The sequence below is a fragment of the Lactuca saligna genome, chromosome 9 (assembly GCF_052625555.1).
Source record: "Lactuca saligna cultivar CGN05327 chromosome 9, ASM5262555v1, whole genome shotgun sequence".
In the NCBI taxonomy this organism is placed as follows: Eukaryota; Viridiplantae; Streptophyta; class Magnoliopsida; order Asterales; family Asteraceae; genus Lactuca; species Lactuca saligna.
Window position 1 is genome coordinate 189,231,112 of NC_136425.1, and position 19,537 is coordinate 189,250,648.

Here is a 19,537-nt window from a genome sequence, read left to right on the forward strand (position 1 = left end):
TCGCGGTGACTCCCCTAATCATATAATTAACCTTCAACACAGTATTTGACTATGCACTTGTTTAAACTGGTACTAAGATTCATTAACAAGCTCTAATGACCTTTATTACAAAAATCGTTTAATCAAAATAAGTTCTTTGATTTAAACCTATATTTTTACTAAATTAACCAAACAAGCTCTTGAATAATAAAGAAAAGTTGCATTAGATACAGTGTAATTCCCAGTAAAGTTTAATATCTCTCATAAGCTCGGAGGTGTTAAAACTTGTTTGATAATTTCATATTAGAGTTAACCCTAAGCTCAGAATTAATCCAATACTTGTCACTTTTTACTAATTAATCTAGACAATTACGGATCTAAACAATTAGATGATTGGAATGATTCACAAACAATTTAAGTGGCCAACAGAAACTGAAATCAAAATCAAACATTCAATTTAACACATAACTGATCAAACTAAACAGTAATCATAGTCAAACATAGTGCCTAATGAATAATCATACGAAAAGGTTATGTCTTGCGAAACTGAAATATGAGTTTTTAGCCTGACATGGATAAAAACGGATTACAAACAGTGGAAATAGAATCTAAACGATAAATCTTACTAAAATATGAATTGGAATTGAATCATCTCCTTTAGATCTGCGTTCTTCACTCGAAAACTCCGAAAATCGCCTCTAAATCACCAATTTTAGGGTTACTGGAAGAGTATTAGGCAGTATTTATACGTCTAGCTGTCTAAACGCCGAACTTGCGATCACATGTATCACCCAAAAACGTGTCACGAGATTATTTAATGAAGTACGTTGCCATTTCGATGCAAATTGACCAACCTGCGATCGCAAGGGCCCAACCTGTGATCGCATGTTTCTTTTTTTTTCTTAGATGGTGAATTTTTTGGCTCGACAAAACCTCGTAAACAACCTGCGACCAAACCTACGATCGCAAGGGCAAACCTGCGATCGCAAGGAGACAAGGTGTGATCGCAGGTTGCTTTTTTTTGGCTCTTTTGATTGTTGTTCCTCCTTCCAAGTAGTTCTTCATCATTTCCTGACATCCTTCCTTGGTCTAGACTCCAATTAAGCTCCTAAGCATCCACAATCACATCCTGAACTTGTGCAATCATCCATGTGCTCCAAATGGCCCTGAAAAGTCATAACAAACGTGAGCAGTATGGACATTCTACAAAATAATCATGAAACACGAAATACATAAGAATAATCGGGAATTAGTTAACTTAATTTATAATTAAATACGTAGGAAATTGTGCTTAAAGATGCATATAAAATGCATCTAATAGGGCTACACATAGAATTTTGTCCACCCTTCGCAGGGATCCATAAGCCCAACTTGCAACTATCATATAATTGCAATATCAGTCCTTGTAATTTAATCAGTCTCTTTTGATCACCAACTTAATTTCTAATCATACCAATTAAATAATATGATTTCCTAATTAATATATTAGTCTTATAATATATTAATAAATCAAAAGTAATCTCTTTCTCCATAATTCATTTTATCAAATTGTTATGGTGAAGGCAACCCAAAAGGATCATGTTACTATCAGGTCAATGTAACAGCCTGAAATTTCCAGGTATTTATTATTGGTGTATTTTTGGAGAATTGTGAGTGGACTCGGCGAGTTGGAGCTCAAACTCGCCGAGTAGGATCGCGATTTTGGACGCGGGTTCGCGTCTGGACTCGACGAGTCCAAGAGTGGAGTCAGCGAGTCCACGCTGTGTAATAAACCCCTAATTCCCAGGGTTTGAGACCTATTTAAAGGACCTTATGGCCGTCATTTGTGCTCACCAATCCATAGAGAGAAACCCTAGAGTGCTTGAGCGTTTTGAGAGAGAAAGGAAGCCATTCTTGACCTTTGTGGTGTTGTTTAGCAAGAAGAAGGAGGTCCTAGCCAAGAGGAAGCAAAGGAGGTTGCTATACTGTGGATTTGAAGCTTAGATCATCGCACTTGAGGTATCATTTCAGCTCATCTTCTGTTTTATGAAGTATATTTGGATTTAGGGTTTCCTTTGGCCTTTGTTGGGTTGATTTGATGCCCAAATAGTCCCTTTCTAGTTATGAGGCTTTGGATCTGGATCCATAGAGGTCCATAGAACCTCAGTCATCAAGCTTTATGAAGAGCAATGGAGGTTATGACCTTGAGTTGTGGTATTTGGGGCTAAATCATTATATATGGTCATATAGATGTTGTATGTACATCAAGATAGCAACTTTACGTGATAAATAAGATTGGAAGGACTGGATCTATGAGTTAGTGGAATAGATCTGACCTCAGGAGTGAGTTTGAGTCGTTGCATGGCATGGACTCGCCGAGTCCAAGAACAGACTCGGTGAGTAGCATGAAGATTGCCCAGCACCACTCAGCGAGTGGTCTTGCCGAGTTGAGGGATTGACTCAGTGAGTCAAGGAGAGTCAGAGTGGGTTGACAGGTGGACTGAGTCAAGCTGGGACTCGCCGAGTTGTTCTTGAGACTCGGCGAGTTGAGTTGTGGAGGCCCCACAACTCATGCCAGGTGGAACTTGTCGAGTTAGGAGAATACTCGTAGTGTCAAGTGAGGATCCCAGGGAAATCAGTGTATGCGTATAGACTCGCCGAGTCGTTATAGTTCACTCGCCGAGTCCGGTCAAAGTTGACTGTTGACCATGGACCAGTGTTGACCTATGTTGACTTGTTAAGGGACAGTCAACCTTAGTTGGGAAAGTGTTAATTAGAGATGTATTGTGTTATAGGAGGACTATAGCTCGGGAGATCGAGCACTAGTGATTTCAGGGATTTACAAATTACCGAGATACGCAAGGTGAGTCTTCTCACTATACTTTACCTTGAGTAGGTAAACAGAGTTATGTGATACAGTGCTTGTATGCTATATTTATATGATATGTGTTGCACTGCATTATTCTTTGTGATTTATGTTGTGCATGTTTACATAGTTAAAACCTGAGGGTTCACAGAGTTTGGGTGCACAGACCCACAGAGTTATAGCCTCGAGTGGCTAATATGTGTTATATGTGGTATTTTGGGGAACTCACTAAGCTTTGTGCTTACAATGTTTGGTGTTATTTATTTCAGGTACTAGTGACGACCGTGGGAAGGCGCCGGCTTGATCAGTACACACCCACGGAATTTATGATTTTGAGATCTTGGGATTTTTGTATTACTTGGATTGAATGTTCAAATATGGTTGTTTTATGAATATTAAGTGAATTATGTTTTATAAAATTTGAAAAATTTGTTTTGAAATTTACGGTGTTACAGTCAACTAGATACAAATTATAGTTATGAGATTAGACATATAATCCAACAGTCTCCCACTTGGATAAGTCTAATAACTATAACTGCAAGTACGACTTCAGATTCTGATTAGCAATCGTAACTCTCAAAAGCTGTTGTCGAACTCTGACCTAGTCAATGACACGTCCTTTAGATAAGGGATCATATAATCCTCCGTTCTGCAAGATATCGTGTGGACAATGATATGGAACATAATCATTCTCAATATCCAACAGTTTGTTGCACGACTTCTGATTCGTTTGACATATATGCTTGCACTATTTACTCATCAAATCGTACACAACGACATATTTTATAACATCAAGTCATAGATGCGTTTACGCATTATCAATGCACAACCAACTCGTAAATAACTCATATACCTCAGTTTAAAGTTTATATGATATTATCGTCTCACAATCACCTTCGGCCTAACTGAACCGCCTCGTAGGGCCTTTAGTCTATCCGGACATCCCTGGGTATGTTGGCCTTTAGCACAAAGCAGGACAACCTCAACCCAACCCCCAATCAAACAATAGTTTAGGTTACCACATGTGATGATTGGTCTTTGTGTATGAGGAAATGAAATTGGGTTCTTTATGTTCAGTGCAAGTGGTCATAAGATCCATTGATGTGACATGAAATTAGGTTGTCTGGTCTTTATGTATGAGGAGATGGTTAAGTCTTGGACCAACCCAGTTTAGGCCCAACTAATTAGGGGTTAGATTGTATAAGCTTAAGTGGCTAGGTTATATGTGTTTTAAAGACCTAGCAACACAGCCTAACCCATGACTAGTTGAGACTAAACTGGGTTAGACCAAGCCTAACCTAATTATTCATTGACTGTCGGAGCCTGATCCCAGGGTACACAATCCCTGAGACGGTTCTTGTCCAATATTATCAAAATTGGTAAGAAACTTTGGTTTTTGTCCATATTTAGGTAACCATGTTTTTTTTTTCGTACACATTTGACCAATAAATTTGTTTCACCTATTCATAATATGGTAAAATTACCGTAATTACCAATCATATTATCTTATATTAAACAGGTGAAACAAATTTAATGATAAAATGTTAAACAAACCACAAAGACCAAATCCGTAATTTACTCTAAACAAGATAATATTCTTCTATAAATAAAAAGATAATCAATTACAGTATTAGATAGTAACCTAATGGGTTTGATATTATTAATGGGCTGTGGAACCCCAACAGGCGAACACTAACATGGCCCACAAAAAGTTTTTTTGGCTGTTGCCATTTGGCAGCATGCATAATCCTCTAGTCTCAAGTGTGCTCCACGTGGCATCACCTCCTTAATTTATTTGATATCTTCATTGGAGAACCTTTAGTCGTTATCAAGCCAGTTATTTGACGTTAAAAAAACGCCCGTGGTATTCGAATAGGAACAAAATTGCATTCAAGTCCCCACATGTTATAGGTATTTTTCATATACCACCCTCACACTTCGTTAATCATTCATTATACCATATTTTACCAATTGTAGTTCAAGATTTATCTTCAAGGCAATGAAAGTTACATGGTCATTTCATGGCTGAATTAATGTAATAGTATTTGACATGCAAATCATTAACTTTTTAAATATAAAAATAATAATCCATGTTATTAACACATTACAATGGTCATGACAAAATAATAAATAAGTTTTAGTTGAAACGACATGTAAATAAAAAGTTATACATTTTTTTTAAATTTAAAGATTTTTTTTTTTCTAAACGTATACATATTAATTTATAAGTAATATGATAATTGTTGATTGAATTAATGCTAATTGAGTCAGACACAATTTTGAATTTAACCAAGTAAGAAATATATTAAATGAGCTAAGATCGAATCAAATGGTGCTAAGGATGATATCAAACACCATGAATTTGGCTGACTCATCTTTTTATTAGACTCAATAAAAGACATATCAAACAATTATTTTAGTGAAAATTGAGTAATTGATTTATTTGTTTTCATTGTTCTAATTCAAGGGGTAAAACTTGCAACTTTTAAAACATGAGGGGCAGTTTTTGTAGAATCGCTTTGTATAAATAATACTTTGACGAGAAAAAAAGTCAACCATTTTAGCGCAGACGTTATCCATTGCTGGCCACGGCGAGCTCTGGACGGAGAAACAGAGAAACAAGAACATGTACACGAAGCAAAAGCAATTAGGGCGGAGGCTTGAACGAAGAAATGCATTCAAAAATGTCGATTATGACGCTTCTACATCGACCTCATCATCTTCTTCTTCGTCTTCGCCCTTGTTTGATATTCAATCAGCTAATCAAACTCAATCACTTGATATTCGTTTGTTATCGGATGGAATTAGTCACCGGGTTGAAGGAAATGAAGGCGAGGTCGACCTGATTTGCCGGTCTCTAGGGCTGTCTGGGCCGGAAGATTTTGCAATTCCGGCGGCTGATTGGGAAGCTCACAAAGCTTTCTCTCCAACGGGTAGTAATTATTTCATTGGTTCTAGATTTGGTTGTTTTACTCCGGATTCAACCAATCAATCTCCAAGGAGTGATTTCTCGGAGGGTTTTGAATCTCCAGCTACGGTTAATTACGACGAGGTCCAGCTTGATATTGGATATTTGCGATTAACCAAGGCGGATGAAGTTAGGGTTTCGGTGGACAATGGAGGTAGAAATGGTGGAGATGACGTGATCGGAACTGGAATCAGTGAGATCAAGCGTGTAAACGAGTGTTCGGAAGGTAAAGGTAAAGGTAAAGGTAGAATCAAGGGTATCCGACCGCCGTTACTTGCTCGTCCTCCTGCTATGCCACGAGTGATTGTCGATAATCATGGTTCCGTTGGGGTTTCAGTTCGTCGTTTTGCTCCAGTTATCAGCTCGTTAACTGAAGATACGGCGGCGATTGTAAAACCTCCGGTTGTTAAAAATGCAGTGCCAAATGAAACGATGACATTAAGATCCATTCTTCCTCAATCTATCTTGGATACATCCGATTGTGAGGATGATATTTGCTCTACTGCAACCCCTGAACTCGATTTTTTTGTTTCACCAAATGGATCTGTGAGGTTCAATATCAAAAACTGGCAGAAGGGCGATTTTCTTGGAAGTGGGTCGTTTGGAACTGTTTATGAAGGCTTCAATGAGTAAGTGATGCAATTCTCTATTCCATCTTCACTTTCCAGTTCCTGAGAGGAACTTATACGTTTATTTGCAGGTATGGATTCTTTTTCGCAGTGAAGGAGGTCTCTTTGCTTGATCAAGGAACCCAAGGACAGCAGAGCATTCTTCAACTTGAACAGGTGATTTATAATAACCATAATTTATGGTTTACATAATCATTGACCCTTGATTTGCTGCACATCGAGTTGTTTTCATACTCCACATTGTTTCAGGAGATATTTTTATTAAGTCAATTCCAACATGATAACATAGTTCGATACCTTGGGACAGATAAGGTATGCTTCTTGTTTCTTATCAATGAAACTAGTTTGCTATTTGTAGCATTTAAACCCTAAAAACATGATGAAATGGTGTTTCAGGATGATGGGAAACTATACATCTTTCTTGAACTTGTGCCCAAAGGTTCTTTAGCAAATCTTTATCAAAAGTATCACTTGCGGGATTCCCAAGTGTCTACATACACAAGGCAGATTTTGAGTGGTTTGAGTTATCTTCATGAACGAAATGTAGTACATAGGTAAAACGTCATGCTCCTAAAAAATTTATATACATGTATATGTATATATATATAAATATAAATTTCATATTAATCTTTCAGGGATATAAAATGTGCTAATATATTGGTCGATGTTAGCGGATCTGTAAAGCTTGCAGATTTCGGGTTGGCAAAGGTAAATGCCACATATAGTTATTTATTTATTTATTTATTCTCTATGAGTATATATAAATATATCTACTATATTTAACACCTTTTTTTATCATAGGCGACAAAATTAAATGACATCAAATCTTGCAAGGGGACTCCATATTGGATGGCACCCGAGGTTATTTCTATTCTCTTGATAACATATGTCTGTTGTCTGTTGTTTGCTTTCTGCTGTCTGCTGTCAGTGTCTGAAACAATTTTGTTGTGCATCCCAGGTTGTTAATAATCGAAAAAACAAGGGATACGGACCTGCAGCCGATATATGGAGTCTCGGGTGTACTGTGTTGGAGATGCTAACAAGTCGAGTACCATACTCCCACTTAGAAGGGGTACATACAACACTCACATCAATAATTCCTTTTTTTTTTTTTTTTAATATCTATATAATCCTTTTAGCAAATATTTCTTCTTTTTACTTTTTTTTTAACCAAGTTTATGTTATTGTAGATGCAAGCATTATTCAGAATTGGTAGAGGCGAACTACCTTCCATTCCTAAAACATTGTCTGAAGAGGCCCGAGATTTCATACTTCAATGCTTACAAGTTAACCCAAACAATCGGCCTACTGCTTTCCAATTATCGAATCACTCATTTGTGAAGAGCGCAGTGTGCATGAACTTAAGCCCTGTTTCTCCACTATGTGGGGCCCGGTTACCTTGAGCATATTTGTAGAAATGGTCAAGGGTTATAGTCTCAACAACCATATTGGGTATTGGGCTTTAAGTCAGCCCGTTAGCTAGACCTAGATGGTTGTTGTGTGCATCTGATGAACATCTCACATGATTCTTATTGGATTGAGCTGTGAGTCTGTGACAGAACAGAGATTGCTGGATAAACAACTCGTTTTGCAGCGGTATCTTGTAAATAGTGATTGTGTTTGGTAGTTATGTTTTTTTTGGTAAACGGGGGAGTCATTCACATTGTTTTATGAAATAAGAAAGTAGTAAACTAATGAGATAAATTGCGAAGGATTCAATCTTTTTGTGTGTTCTCCGTGTTTAACTTTATCATAACCAATGTTCTAAAAAGCTCATTAGTTCCGCTATGACGCACCATGTCCAATGCTTGTATTTGACGTCAAACTTTGATAAAATGTCGTCTTAAATTACAAATGTATATATAAATGAATAATAATAGAAAATACATAAGATTTTTAATTATATATAAAACTGCCGCCTTAAGTCACGCTTTACAAACGACATAGCTCGCCACGACTCAAAAAAGTTTGAGGCTTGACATTGTCGTTAAGTTACGTCTTACGTTATTTAGAATCTTGATCATAAGTAATGAGAGAAATCACAAAGTAGTCGACAACTAATGAGTAATGAGAGATATTACAACTATTCATAAATAGTTTCCGGTGGTAGTTGGATTTGTGTTTCAAAAAAGAAAAAACATCATAAATGGTACCTGTGGTTTTTCTAGATCTAAAGTTTAGTCATCGTGGTTTAAAAACATCATAGATGGTCCCTATGTTTTCCGAACTTTTGATGATTAGTCCTTATTGTTAACTCCATTAAGTTTTGTCCGTTAACTAAATGACATTTTCGTCATTTTACTACCACAGGAACCATTTATGATGTTTTCACTTATTTTTTTTAATTAAATATAATTATTTAATATATAAAAGCTCTCTCTCTCTCTCTCTCTCTCTCTCTCTCTTTCTCTCTCTCTTCTGAATCATCGCCTTCGTCTCACCCTCCCTACAATTCACTACACTAACCCACCTCTGCCGGTAAACCAACGCCACCACCAATCAATCGACTCCCACAACCCATATCCTCTCATTGACCTTTCCTTTTCCATCGTGTTTTTACATCTTGAAATCAAATTTGAGAACCACTGAAGCGTCTAAACCCCTTGATTACTCGTCCAACCCAAGGCCAAGGTTCTCAGCTGGTGAGATGGTGGAGCAAGGCTGATGATGGTGGTGAGATGATTTCTTCCCATATTAACTGATAATGCTTCAATGTTTTCTTCTCCCCAAAAACGCACTTCGATTCTCGATGTCAACAAAAATTTTGCCATTATTTAGTGATGAAATCAAATCTGCAAAGAATCTGATGAAACCTCTCCATCTCCGTCGTCGATTTAATGGTAAATCCTCTCAATCTTCATCATCTACGTATTGTTGCTCCTTTTTCTCATATTTCATCCGCACAATTCATCAAATCCATCTACAGCCATGAAAATCCCTCCCAAGAATCATCAATATGTTCCCCCAAATCTCTCATCCACCATCACCTACAATCTCATTATGAATCTCGTGACAAGTTAATTAGGGATTGAAACGATTTCAACTTGATAACTTTGGGTGAATGTTTTGTTTGTGAAGATGATTTCTTTAACATCACAATACCATGTTTCTTTAAACATCTCTTTTTAATTTCAAAAATTAATTTACTCATGTACAACTCTGGTGTAGGTTCTTCTATCTTACGTTGTGACTTTCAAAGATAATGTGCTCCCTTCATTTTATGATCAAGTTCACGTTTTTTAGTATGTTATTTTTGAATGGCATTATCATAATTAATCATGAAATTTAGATTGAAAATTTCACTTTGTGAATATGAATTGAAAAAGAATTCATACTCCTAGACCTTGATATTGTCTTCATCAATCCACACCTTGGAAAATCTGTAAAATATGCAGGTATCCATAATTCCCTATTTTGAAAAATATCTTTGAACCATGTCTTCTCTTCAAGATTAAATTCTTTCATCAACAATTCCCAATTCCTCTCAAAGACATCATGTTTGATATACACGTCCCAAATAAGCTTATTGAATCATTTCTTAAAATTTGTGCTTTTAAGAAATTCCAGATAGCTATAATAATCAAATGTGATTCACATTTTACAAATTAATATTAAAATATATCGAGGCAATACACATGTGTATAATCACATGTGATTATGCATATAAACAACCAACAATCTGATTTAATCACATGTGATTAGCATCTATTATGAACACTTACATTTAATAATACACAACTTTTTAATAATAAGATTGTCTTTGAAGTTAATTTTCTTTTAATAACATATGATTACACATGTCTTGTATACATAATGATATTCAATCACATTTTATTAGCATTTTCCATGAACAATGTATTCTTTTGTTTATCATGATTTGATTTAATCATATGTGATTTTCTTATTAACTTAAAAAGTCTGCGTAGAATCACGAGTGATTATACACATCTGAGTAAACAAAATCAAATATAGACAAAACATACCTTTTAGGCAGTTTCTTCATCATAAGCCATATCCACAATTTTGTGCTTTGAATGAAAAAAAAAAAAAAAAAAAACAGAGTCAACGGCTTGCTTTAGTGTTGCATCTTGATCTTAAAACTAATAATGATTGTTTATTAGAATGAGCCTTCAAAAAATATTGAAGTAATCACTTATATGAATCCACATCATCTATGCTTAACAAATCAGCTCAGGCTATAACATACGATTTATGATGGTCAATAACATTGAATAGAACAAAAACAAATCCATACCTGTTTAAAAAACACATAATCACATATGATTAACCATATTTAGGACTTAGCTATAAATAAAATATAATGATTTTAATCACATATTGAACATTGATAAATCACATTTGATTAGAAGCATAATCACATCAACATGCTTGTTGAGCAATGATTAAACACAATCACATCGAAATACTTGTTGATCATTTATCAATCACATGTGATTACAATCATAATCACCTCATCATACTTGTTGTTAATTAATTAATCACATGTTTAGAAGGATAATAACGTCATCATACTTTTTGAGCATTGATCAATCACATGTGATTAGAAGCTTAATTATATAAGCAAAACTTACTTATTTATGCGAAAGGTTGCATCAAACGACATAACATCTTCAAATTCATTGTAGTATGTTTTCTCTGTTTTATCAGCCCAAAACATTGTATTCAAAACTTTATTTTCATCGCATCTATAAGAAAATAACAATCTGGAGAATTATTTTTCCAATCAGTCATCTTGTTTATGATAAGTTGAGCATCTTTGTAGCCGATGATGGAGCTCATTTCCTTCTTGAAGTTTCTATAATCTATAGTCTTTACCCTTACATGCTGATAATTGTCTTTTAAAGTTGATTTAAGTTTGTAAGCTTTTTGTAGTACTAGTTTTCACTGTGGAAGCCCAAACAATGAACTCCTTGTCAAAATATGACAGATTCCTTATATTATATTTGTAGAGAAATTAAAATAAGACAAAACTGCAAAATTGGTCCTTGTGCTTTCGCAAAAACTGTAAATGGAGTCCAAAAGTTTCGACTTGCATGGAAGGTCCAAAATCAAAAATTTTACGTGGTTTTAGTCCTAAATGATTTTGGTCCCTGGAAAACTTAAAAGGATGGTTTTGCCCTTTTATTTTTTTTGTAATTTTTTTATTTATTTTTAGTACTTTATTATTTAATAAATAAAAAAGTAAACCCCCCAACCCAACCCACCCCACCCCTCTCCGTTGTACCCTTGACTCTTTTTTCTCTTTATTCATATTCATCCTTATATTTGACCTGCAAATAAGATGAAAAAACCCAGATCATCAAGTTCTTGCACGTCCCCACTCCAACCATTTTCTCCTGAAGAAGCCATATTGTCCATAAACCCCAACGGGCCACAACTAGATAAGACACCGTGTATCTCCCCTTTCCTCCTCCTTTTGTAGCTACCAACGCTAACATTATCACCATCACCAACGGAGACCCCACCCCTCTCCCATTTCCTATTTCCTATCTCATAATCTCCCATCTCCCCTCTCAATCTCTGTTTATTGTTTATCTTTCAAGATTTAATTGAGAAAAGCAATGACCGAAAGGAACACCAAGGTTGTTCTCACATACTAATAGATGCAACAAACAAGTACCTTCACCCCAAATAACTTCATGTTTCCTGTGTTACTAAAAGCAGCTTCTACTCTTCCGAATACAAGACTTGGTTTATCCCCCCTTGCCCTGATATCAAAAACACCCTTAGAGAACCATATGTTGGTCAAAACTTCCCTTATCAACATGTAGTCATCGATTCTAATCTTCCGAATACAAGATGATGATAAATCGGGAGGAAAAAATCTTGATTTGAACTTACTTTATTTACAAAGAGGGTAAACTAAGAGTGGATGAAGATGATTAATGTTCTTGTTGAATAGATTTCGCAATGGCAAATCGCCATGAGATCAAGGTTAAAAGTGGTGGCTCTAATAGAGGTTTTTCGATAGTGCCATGTTCATCATCAAGAAGGGGTAAACATGTACCATGTTCATCAACAATTTGGATGCAGGTGCAGGTAGAACGGGTGGTAGCTTTTGAATTGTTCGTTAATGGAAAGAAGGCAGTGAAAAAAGAATTTCTTCACTACAAAGATCGATAAAGGTACCTAGAACCTTTTCCGGTTGGGTTGTGGATGTACGATGACACTCTGGTGTGTATACAAAGAAGACGGTAGGAAGGAGGGATGGTTGAGGTTCCGATGACGATGCGGACAGTGAGAGTTGTGTGTTTTTTAGAGAAAGAGAGTGAGAGAGAAAGTGGGTTAGGGGATTTTATTTTTTATATTTTTATAACTATTAAAATATAAAAGTAAATAAAGAAAATGTAAAAAAATAATATGGGCAAAATAGTTATTTCAACATTTTTAAGACCAAAACCACATGAATTTTTTGATTTTGGACCTTCCATGCAAATCGGAAACCTTTTGGACCATATCTACAGTTTTTACGAAACCACAGGGACCAATTTTACAGTTTTGTCTAAAAGTAAAAAATATTAGTATCTTTTTTATATTTTTATATTAAATCTAATGTATAATATTATATTTTTTTAGTTTAAAAGAAAAACAAAAAATACAAAGCACTAATGACATAATGTCATGTGGCATTTTACGTCACAATCGGCCGTGATGGAGTTGCCACTAGACTCAAATTGCAACCATTAAATGTACATATGTGTATTTTTTAATTATTTTGGAGGATAAATTGTCGCTATTTCTTAGCAATAAACATGGTCTAAATATTTACCTTTTAAGTTTTTTTTTAGTTCACCCCAATATCTCAAACAAGGATAAAACTTTGTAATATTTTCCAAAACATGTTTCAACATTTGATAAACAAATGTATCAACCACTAATTAAATGTTATAATATCACCAAAGGATTTTTATCACAGCGGTATCGATGTTGTCGTTCCTCCTTAAAATTAAGGGTTTAAATTCCGTCATAAACATAGATGTAATTAATGATTAGTTTAAAAGCATATTAGATTTACCATTTCAAAAAAATATATATGATAATATCTTTGCATTAAGAGAGGAAAGATGAAGTGAAGATGAGTAACTTAGTAAGGAGATCATTGCTTCCAACTCATTTATAAGAAGTCATACTAAAGTTGTTAAATACTTAAATTGAATTTGAAGTTAAAATGGCGTGACTTGGTTAGTTGTTTTATTTCAGAACATGGATTTTGCATTCATTTGGTAGTTATAAAAGTAAACCACAAAAATAACTGATTTATACATACGTAATATTGCAATATGACTCCTTTTAACAGCATTATATTACATTGGTAGTTTAATTTCACTATTTAATAAATCAAACAATAACCATTCCATATGTTGTAATAAACTTAGATAGCACACATCTTAACATATATATTGTTAAAGTGATATCGAAACAACAAATTCAAAACAAGATACAACACATGAACACCATACATTCAAGTTTTTTCAAATAGACTAATTACACTAGATATAAAAAGAAATTCATCATATTTGATATTTTGCATAAAAACCCTACTAAAAAGGAGGAATTGTTTTAGTTTTCATAAATCGGGATGTTTGAAGTGGTTAATGAAGCCTTGTGAATGTGTGCTATAGCAAGTGCGGTTTCCGAGACTTGGTTTTTGATTTGTGAAATTGTTGAAAGCATGGATTCTTTGTACTTTGAGATGGAATCAATCGATGCTAAAAGCTCATGAGCACATTTTTGAATTTCTTCTTCGTTTCTCTTCATTGTTTCTTGTAACTTTGCTTTTGAATTCTTCACAAAAATGCATAAATATATATATATATATATATACTTTGTTAGATAATTAGTTGACATTTTAATATAAAAACTAATAGAAAATGAGAAATTACCTTAGCAAGTTCAAGAGCTTCTTTTTCAACAACATCCACTTTATGAGACTCGGCTTCAAAATTTTCTATCAATTTCTGAGCTTCCATTGCACATCGAGAGGTGTGTTCTTGTGTTTCCTTCTTTATCATGTTTAATTGATTTTCCACCTGATCAAACAATTTGTTAAAAAGATAACAAAATATACTTATAACTTCAATGAAATAGTCTTATAATATGTTTAGTTATTTAACTTAAATAATAAGTTTTGGTCCAAAATGGAATCTTTTTTTTTTTGGTTCCTATTTTATATGGTTGGAAATTGGGACTTACTTCATCAATTCGCGATTGAAGTACAGCAATACGATTTCTTTTGGCATCAATTTTTGCATTAATGTCACGGGATAATTGCTGAAGAGATATCAAACTTTCAAGATTTTCCATTGAACTTTTCTTTACATCATCACTAGCAGACTTTAGTGCAGGCTTCAGTGTTGATTTATAATCCATCCCAAGCACCTCAGCAGGTGTTAAACCTTTGTCATTCAATTCATACTGGAAATCGTTTCCTAGTTTCAACCTAAAAATTCAACAAGAAAACAAGAAAAATATATGAATAAGGGTTGTGATAAAGATGATTCATATTTGAAAAAAAGTTTACCTCCTCATAGTCTGGTTGCATTCGATCTGAAGTGCCTCAAGCTCCTTTAAATTTGTCCCCATGACAGCATTAAGATCCCAGCATTTCTCCTCCCATTTGTTCCTTTCAATCTCTGCCTCTCCTATATCTCTTTCCACTGATTGTAACTCTCTCTTCATCCTCTCTGCATCTCTCATATTCATAGCCTGTTCTTCCACTTTCTTCTTCAATTCTTCATTCTCCTCACACATCCTAACCCTCTCCTCTATTTTAGTTCCCAATTCCTTCTCTTTTTCTTCCAATAGCTTCTCCACAGACACAACATGTGTCTGCAACTGTTCGATTAATTCGTTGAACTTCTTAATATCCTTTTCCAACATTCCCTGTTCCTCCTCCTTTGATTCCCTCAGTGATGGCCCAGACTTCATTGCCTCCAGTTTTGCCTCCAGATCCTTCACATCTCCTGATTTGACCTTTATATTCTCCTCCAGAGAGATTTTCTCCTATTGTCAACGTTTCAGGAACCCAAATCAGCATATGAGTAAACTAATTTTTAGGTATTTTGATAATACGAAGAAAAGTGATATTAATACCTGGTGTAACTTCTCCATGAAATTTTCATCTTCCCTTTCCATTGCATCGTCGTCTCCCCTTATGTAAAGCAGGTAAGTATTCAGAGTATAGATGAACATGCTGTCGCCAGAAATCGACTGTGATTGAGTGGAATTTGCAAGGTGCTCGTTATACATTGCAATCTGTACAAGCCAATGAATCACGGCTAAAACAGTAGGAAACATGTGAGGCGTTCCAGGGGATTTTAAGGCCGACTTGTTCATCTTAATCGGGCAATTCAACCATTTCAAAACTACAAACAAATCGTCCTCGATCTTATTACCAGGCGGATATTCGAGGCGAGTGAGAACGAATTTTAGGGTTTCGGTGATGTCTTTGCCAGACGGGAGGGGTTTAAGTTTGAAGAAGATCGGGAAGGAACATGCGGATAGGTAGGAATTGATGGTGGAAACAGCGAGGCTTTGGTAGGAGCGGTCGTTGACAACGACGGTAGAGGCCGGACGGTGGTGATTGACGCCAGCAGAGTAACTAGAAGAGGGACGGCTACTGCAGAAACTACCGTCGGAATCTCGGCGGGTTCCTCCAACGCCAACATTGAACTGCCGTGGATCTACAGATGTTGGAGTGGTGATGCGGTGGTCGCCGACGAAGCGCTCCGTTGGAGGGCGGCGTCCGGCGGGGCCTCTCATGAATGATGATAGACTTGTGTGAAATTAGAGTTTTCCCGCCCTAGAAATTTGGAATCAGGGAGGTGTAGATCGGCGTTCTGTATGATACACTATTTTATACCGCCGTAGGCCCGTACGCATCGGGTAACTGTTTATATTTGATACTTTATTTATAATCTCATGTTTCTCTCCTTATTTATTTATTTATTTATTTTTTAAATTTTTTTATAAGTAAAAATTTGACAGAAACAGATATTTTTAACTTTTTATATGAAAATAGGCAAAACTAAAACAAGAAAATGTTCTCTAACACTCTTAACAAATCGGCTCTTTATGATTATCACTTAATATTTAGATTAACTCTCCTACCAAACACTATCTAATAACAATAGTATTATATAAAAACTATTCATAAATATCATTCACTTTCTTATCCTTTTGTTATCAAAATAATGTATGTGAGGCTATTCAAGAAGTCCGAGAAAAGAAATCCTATACAACCTATTATGATAACTTCGTAAGGTATTATTGCAAAGACGAAGAATACTATTGTTTTATTTTAATAACGGCTATATCAAGAAGTCATTTAGTCAATAGGACTAAGTCACTGGAATTAGTCATATTAGTCCTGGTATTCAGGATGTGTGCTTCACGTGCCTATGTATGTGGGTTTAGTTTGTTTGCTGTAGCTTGTCTCTGTATATATATACTTGTATCATTCATCACTTTGATATATGAAAAAGATTAACTTTCAATTCTCATAAAATCTATATGGTATCAGAGCTTTGGTAGCTCATATCAATTTTTTTTTCTCCTTTTTTCAATTGTTCTTCCTGCGATCACCACCATGTCGCTCAACACCACCAATCAACAATTACTTGCTGCTGCTACCATGGCTTCCACCCATATGAACTTCCAGATTCCTCCACTCAGCATTAAGCTAGATCGTCACAACTACCCCCTGTGGCGCACCACCATCATCTCTGCCCTGGAGTGCTTTGACCTAGACTCCTTCATTCGTAATCCCCAACCTCCATCTGCAACTCTTCCTGCTGCGGCAGTTGAAAGTATAGAGGCTGCCCCTGCACCCACTCCAAATCCGAAATTTGCCACCTGGAAACAACGAGACAGATTCGTCCTTCTCTGGCTCAAATCAACCCTATCTGAGCGGTGTCTTGCATCTGTGGCTCGCTCCCTATACTACCCACAAAATGGAGTTTCGCTCTCTTCCTTGTGTTTTTATCGGCTATAGCGCCTCTCACAAAGGTTACCTCTGTTTCCATCGCCCAACCTTACGCATTTATATCTCACGACATGTAATCTTTAATGAATCTGTCTTTCCATATGCTATAGCTTCCCCCCTCCTAACTCCTCCTTCTCCAATTCCCCACCTGTACCATCCGACACCACTATTCTTACTCATGCTCTACATTTACCAACCACTCCGATCATACCATCTCCTACCGCTTCCCACCCAACTCCCACACCTTCTTCCTCATCCTCTCCCTCTTCTTCCACTCCTTCCCATCGCCGACCCACCATAAGTTCCCAAGCAAAACAAAATGCCCCTCGTTTCTTCCGTCCCGCTGCCAACACACAACATCAAATGGTTACTCGGGCACGAACAAACTCTCTAAAACCAAAAGCATTTCTCCATACCATTTCACCTTCACCCACCACTGAACCCCGTAATGTCCCTTAAGCTCTTCAAAACCCAGCTTGGTTAAATTGCAATGCGATGTGAATTTGATGCTTTAATGCGTAATAAGACTTGGTCTCTCGTACCACGTCCCCCTAAGGCTAACATTGTTGGATGTAAATGGATTTTCAGGATCAAACGCCATTTTGATGGTACCATTGAACGTTACAAGGCCCGCCTAGTCGCTAAAGGTTTCAGCCAAGAAGAGGGTGTCGACTTCTTTGAAACCTTTAGTCCAGTCATCAAGCCAACTACCATTCGCTTAGTCATCTCTGTAGCTCTCTCTCATGGCTGGAATATCCGACAACTCGACATTAATAACGCTTTCTTAAATGGTGTACTTTCCGAAGAGGTTTATATGGAACAACCTCGTGGCTTCGAAGACAAATTACAACCTAATGCCGTTTGCAAACTTCATAAGGCCTTGTACGGACTGAAGCAAGCTCCAAGAGCTTGGTTCAATCAGCTCAAAAACCATCTTGTCACCCATGGGTTTCGAGCCTGCCATTCCGACACATCTTTATTTGTTCACACATCTAACATTGCCATTGTCTATGTTTTAGTTTATGTAGATGATTTGATTATTACAGGAAATAATCCATCCTTTATTCAAAAGATCATCAACAATCTACATCACACATTTGCTCTCAAAGACCTAGGTGATTTACATTACTTTCTTGGAGTGCAAATCACGAAATCAAACCATGGCCTAACTCTTTCCCAGCAAAAATACATCCATGATCTTTTGACCAAAACCAAAATGATAGACTCCAAATCAGTCTTCACACCAGCCGATCCTTCAACCAAACTTGTACTTTCTGGTGACCCTTTTCATGATCCAAAACTGTACAGACAAGTAGTTGGATCCCTTCAATATGCCACTATAACTAGGCCCGATATTGCATATGCAGTCAATCGCGTTTGTCAATTCATGCATTCCCCAACCACCCTCCACTGGCAGGCTGTAAAGCGCATCTTACGATACCTGAATGGCACAATGCATCATTGTCTTCACTTTACACATCCCAACACAGAATGCCTACTAGCTTATTCAGACTATGGATGGTTGTCGGACTCCGATGATAGTCGTTCTCAATATGGATTTGCTGTTTTACATGGACCTAATCTCATAAGTTGGACATCCAGAAAACAACGAGTTGTTGCCAGATCAAGCACTGAAGCAGAATATAGAGCTCTTTCCTACACGACTGCTGAGCTCTTATGGATTCAACAACTCTTACGAGACCTGCATGTTTTGCTTCCTAAACCTCCCATTTTACTGTGTGATAATGTTGGCGCCACATTCATGTGCAAAAATCCAATTCTCAGCACCAGGTCCAAGCACATAACTCTTGATTTTCATTTCGTTAGAGAACAGGTAGACTCCGGGAATCTCAAGATCTGTAATTTATCCTCTGTTGACCAATGGGCAGACATATTCACCAAGCCGTTGCATAAAGAGCGAATTGCCCAACTACGACACAAGCTTCAAGTCAGGCCTGCACTTGAGCTTGCCGGGGAGTAATAACGGCTATATCAAGAAGTCATTTAGTCAATAGGACTAAGTCACTGGAATTAGTCATATTAGTCCTGGTATTCAGGATGTGTGCTTCACGTGCCTATGTATGTGGGTTTAGTTTGTTTGCTGTAGCTTG

At 36.4% G+C, this 19,537-nt stretch overlaps 2 protein-coding genes across 2 annotated transcripts; one reads left to right on the plus strand and one right to left on the minus strand.

The window, feature by feature from the left end:
• The first annotated feature begins 5,393 nt into the window (after positions 1 to 5,393).
• Positions 5,394 to 8,150, plus strand: LOC145017354 (mitogen-activated protein kinase kinase kinase 1-like). Its single transcript, XM_078975400.1, has 8 exons — positions 5,394 to 6,421; positions 6,493 to 6,577; positions 6,671 to 6,733; positions 6,818 to 6,975; positions 7,057 to 7,129; positions 7,223 to 7,282; positions 7,380 to 7,493; positions 7,612 to 8,150. Exons 1-8 carry the CDS (start codon positions 5,451 to 5,453, stop codon positions 7,822 to 7,824), a joined length of 1,737 nt encoding a protein of 578 aa, XP_078831526.1. The 5' UTR covers positions 5,394 to 5,450; the 3' UTR covers positions 7,825 to 8,150.
• A 5,649-nt stretch (positions 8,151 to 13,799) lies between these two features.
• Positions 13,800 to 16,280, minus strand: LOC145017824 (kinetochore protein). The gene is made up of 5 exons (XM_078975780.1): positions 15,536 to 16,280; positions 14,964 to 15,445; positions 14,636 to 14,882; positions 14,326 to 14,472; positions 13,800 to 14,227 (listed from the first exon to the last, which is right to left on the minus strand). Exons 1-5 carry the CDS (start codon positions 16,202 to 16,204, stop codon positions 14,003 to 14,005), a joined length of 1,770 nt encoding a protein of 589 aa, XP_078831906.1. The 5' UTR covers positions 16,205 to 16,280; the 3' UTR covers positions 13,800 to 14,002.
• Positions 16,281 to 19,537: the final 3,257 nt, after the last annotated feature.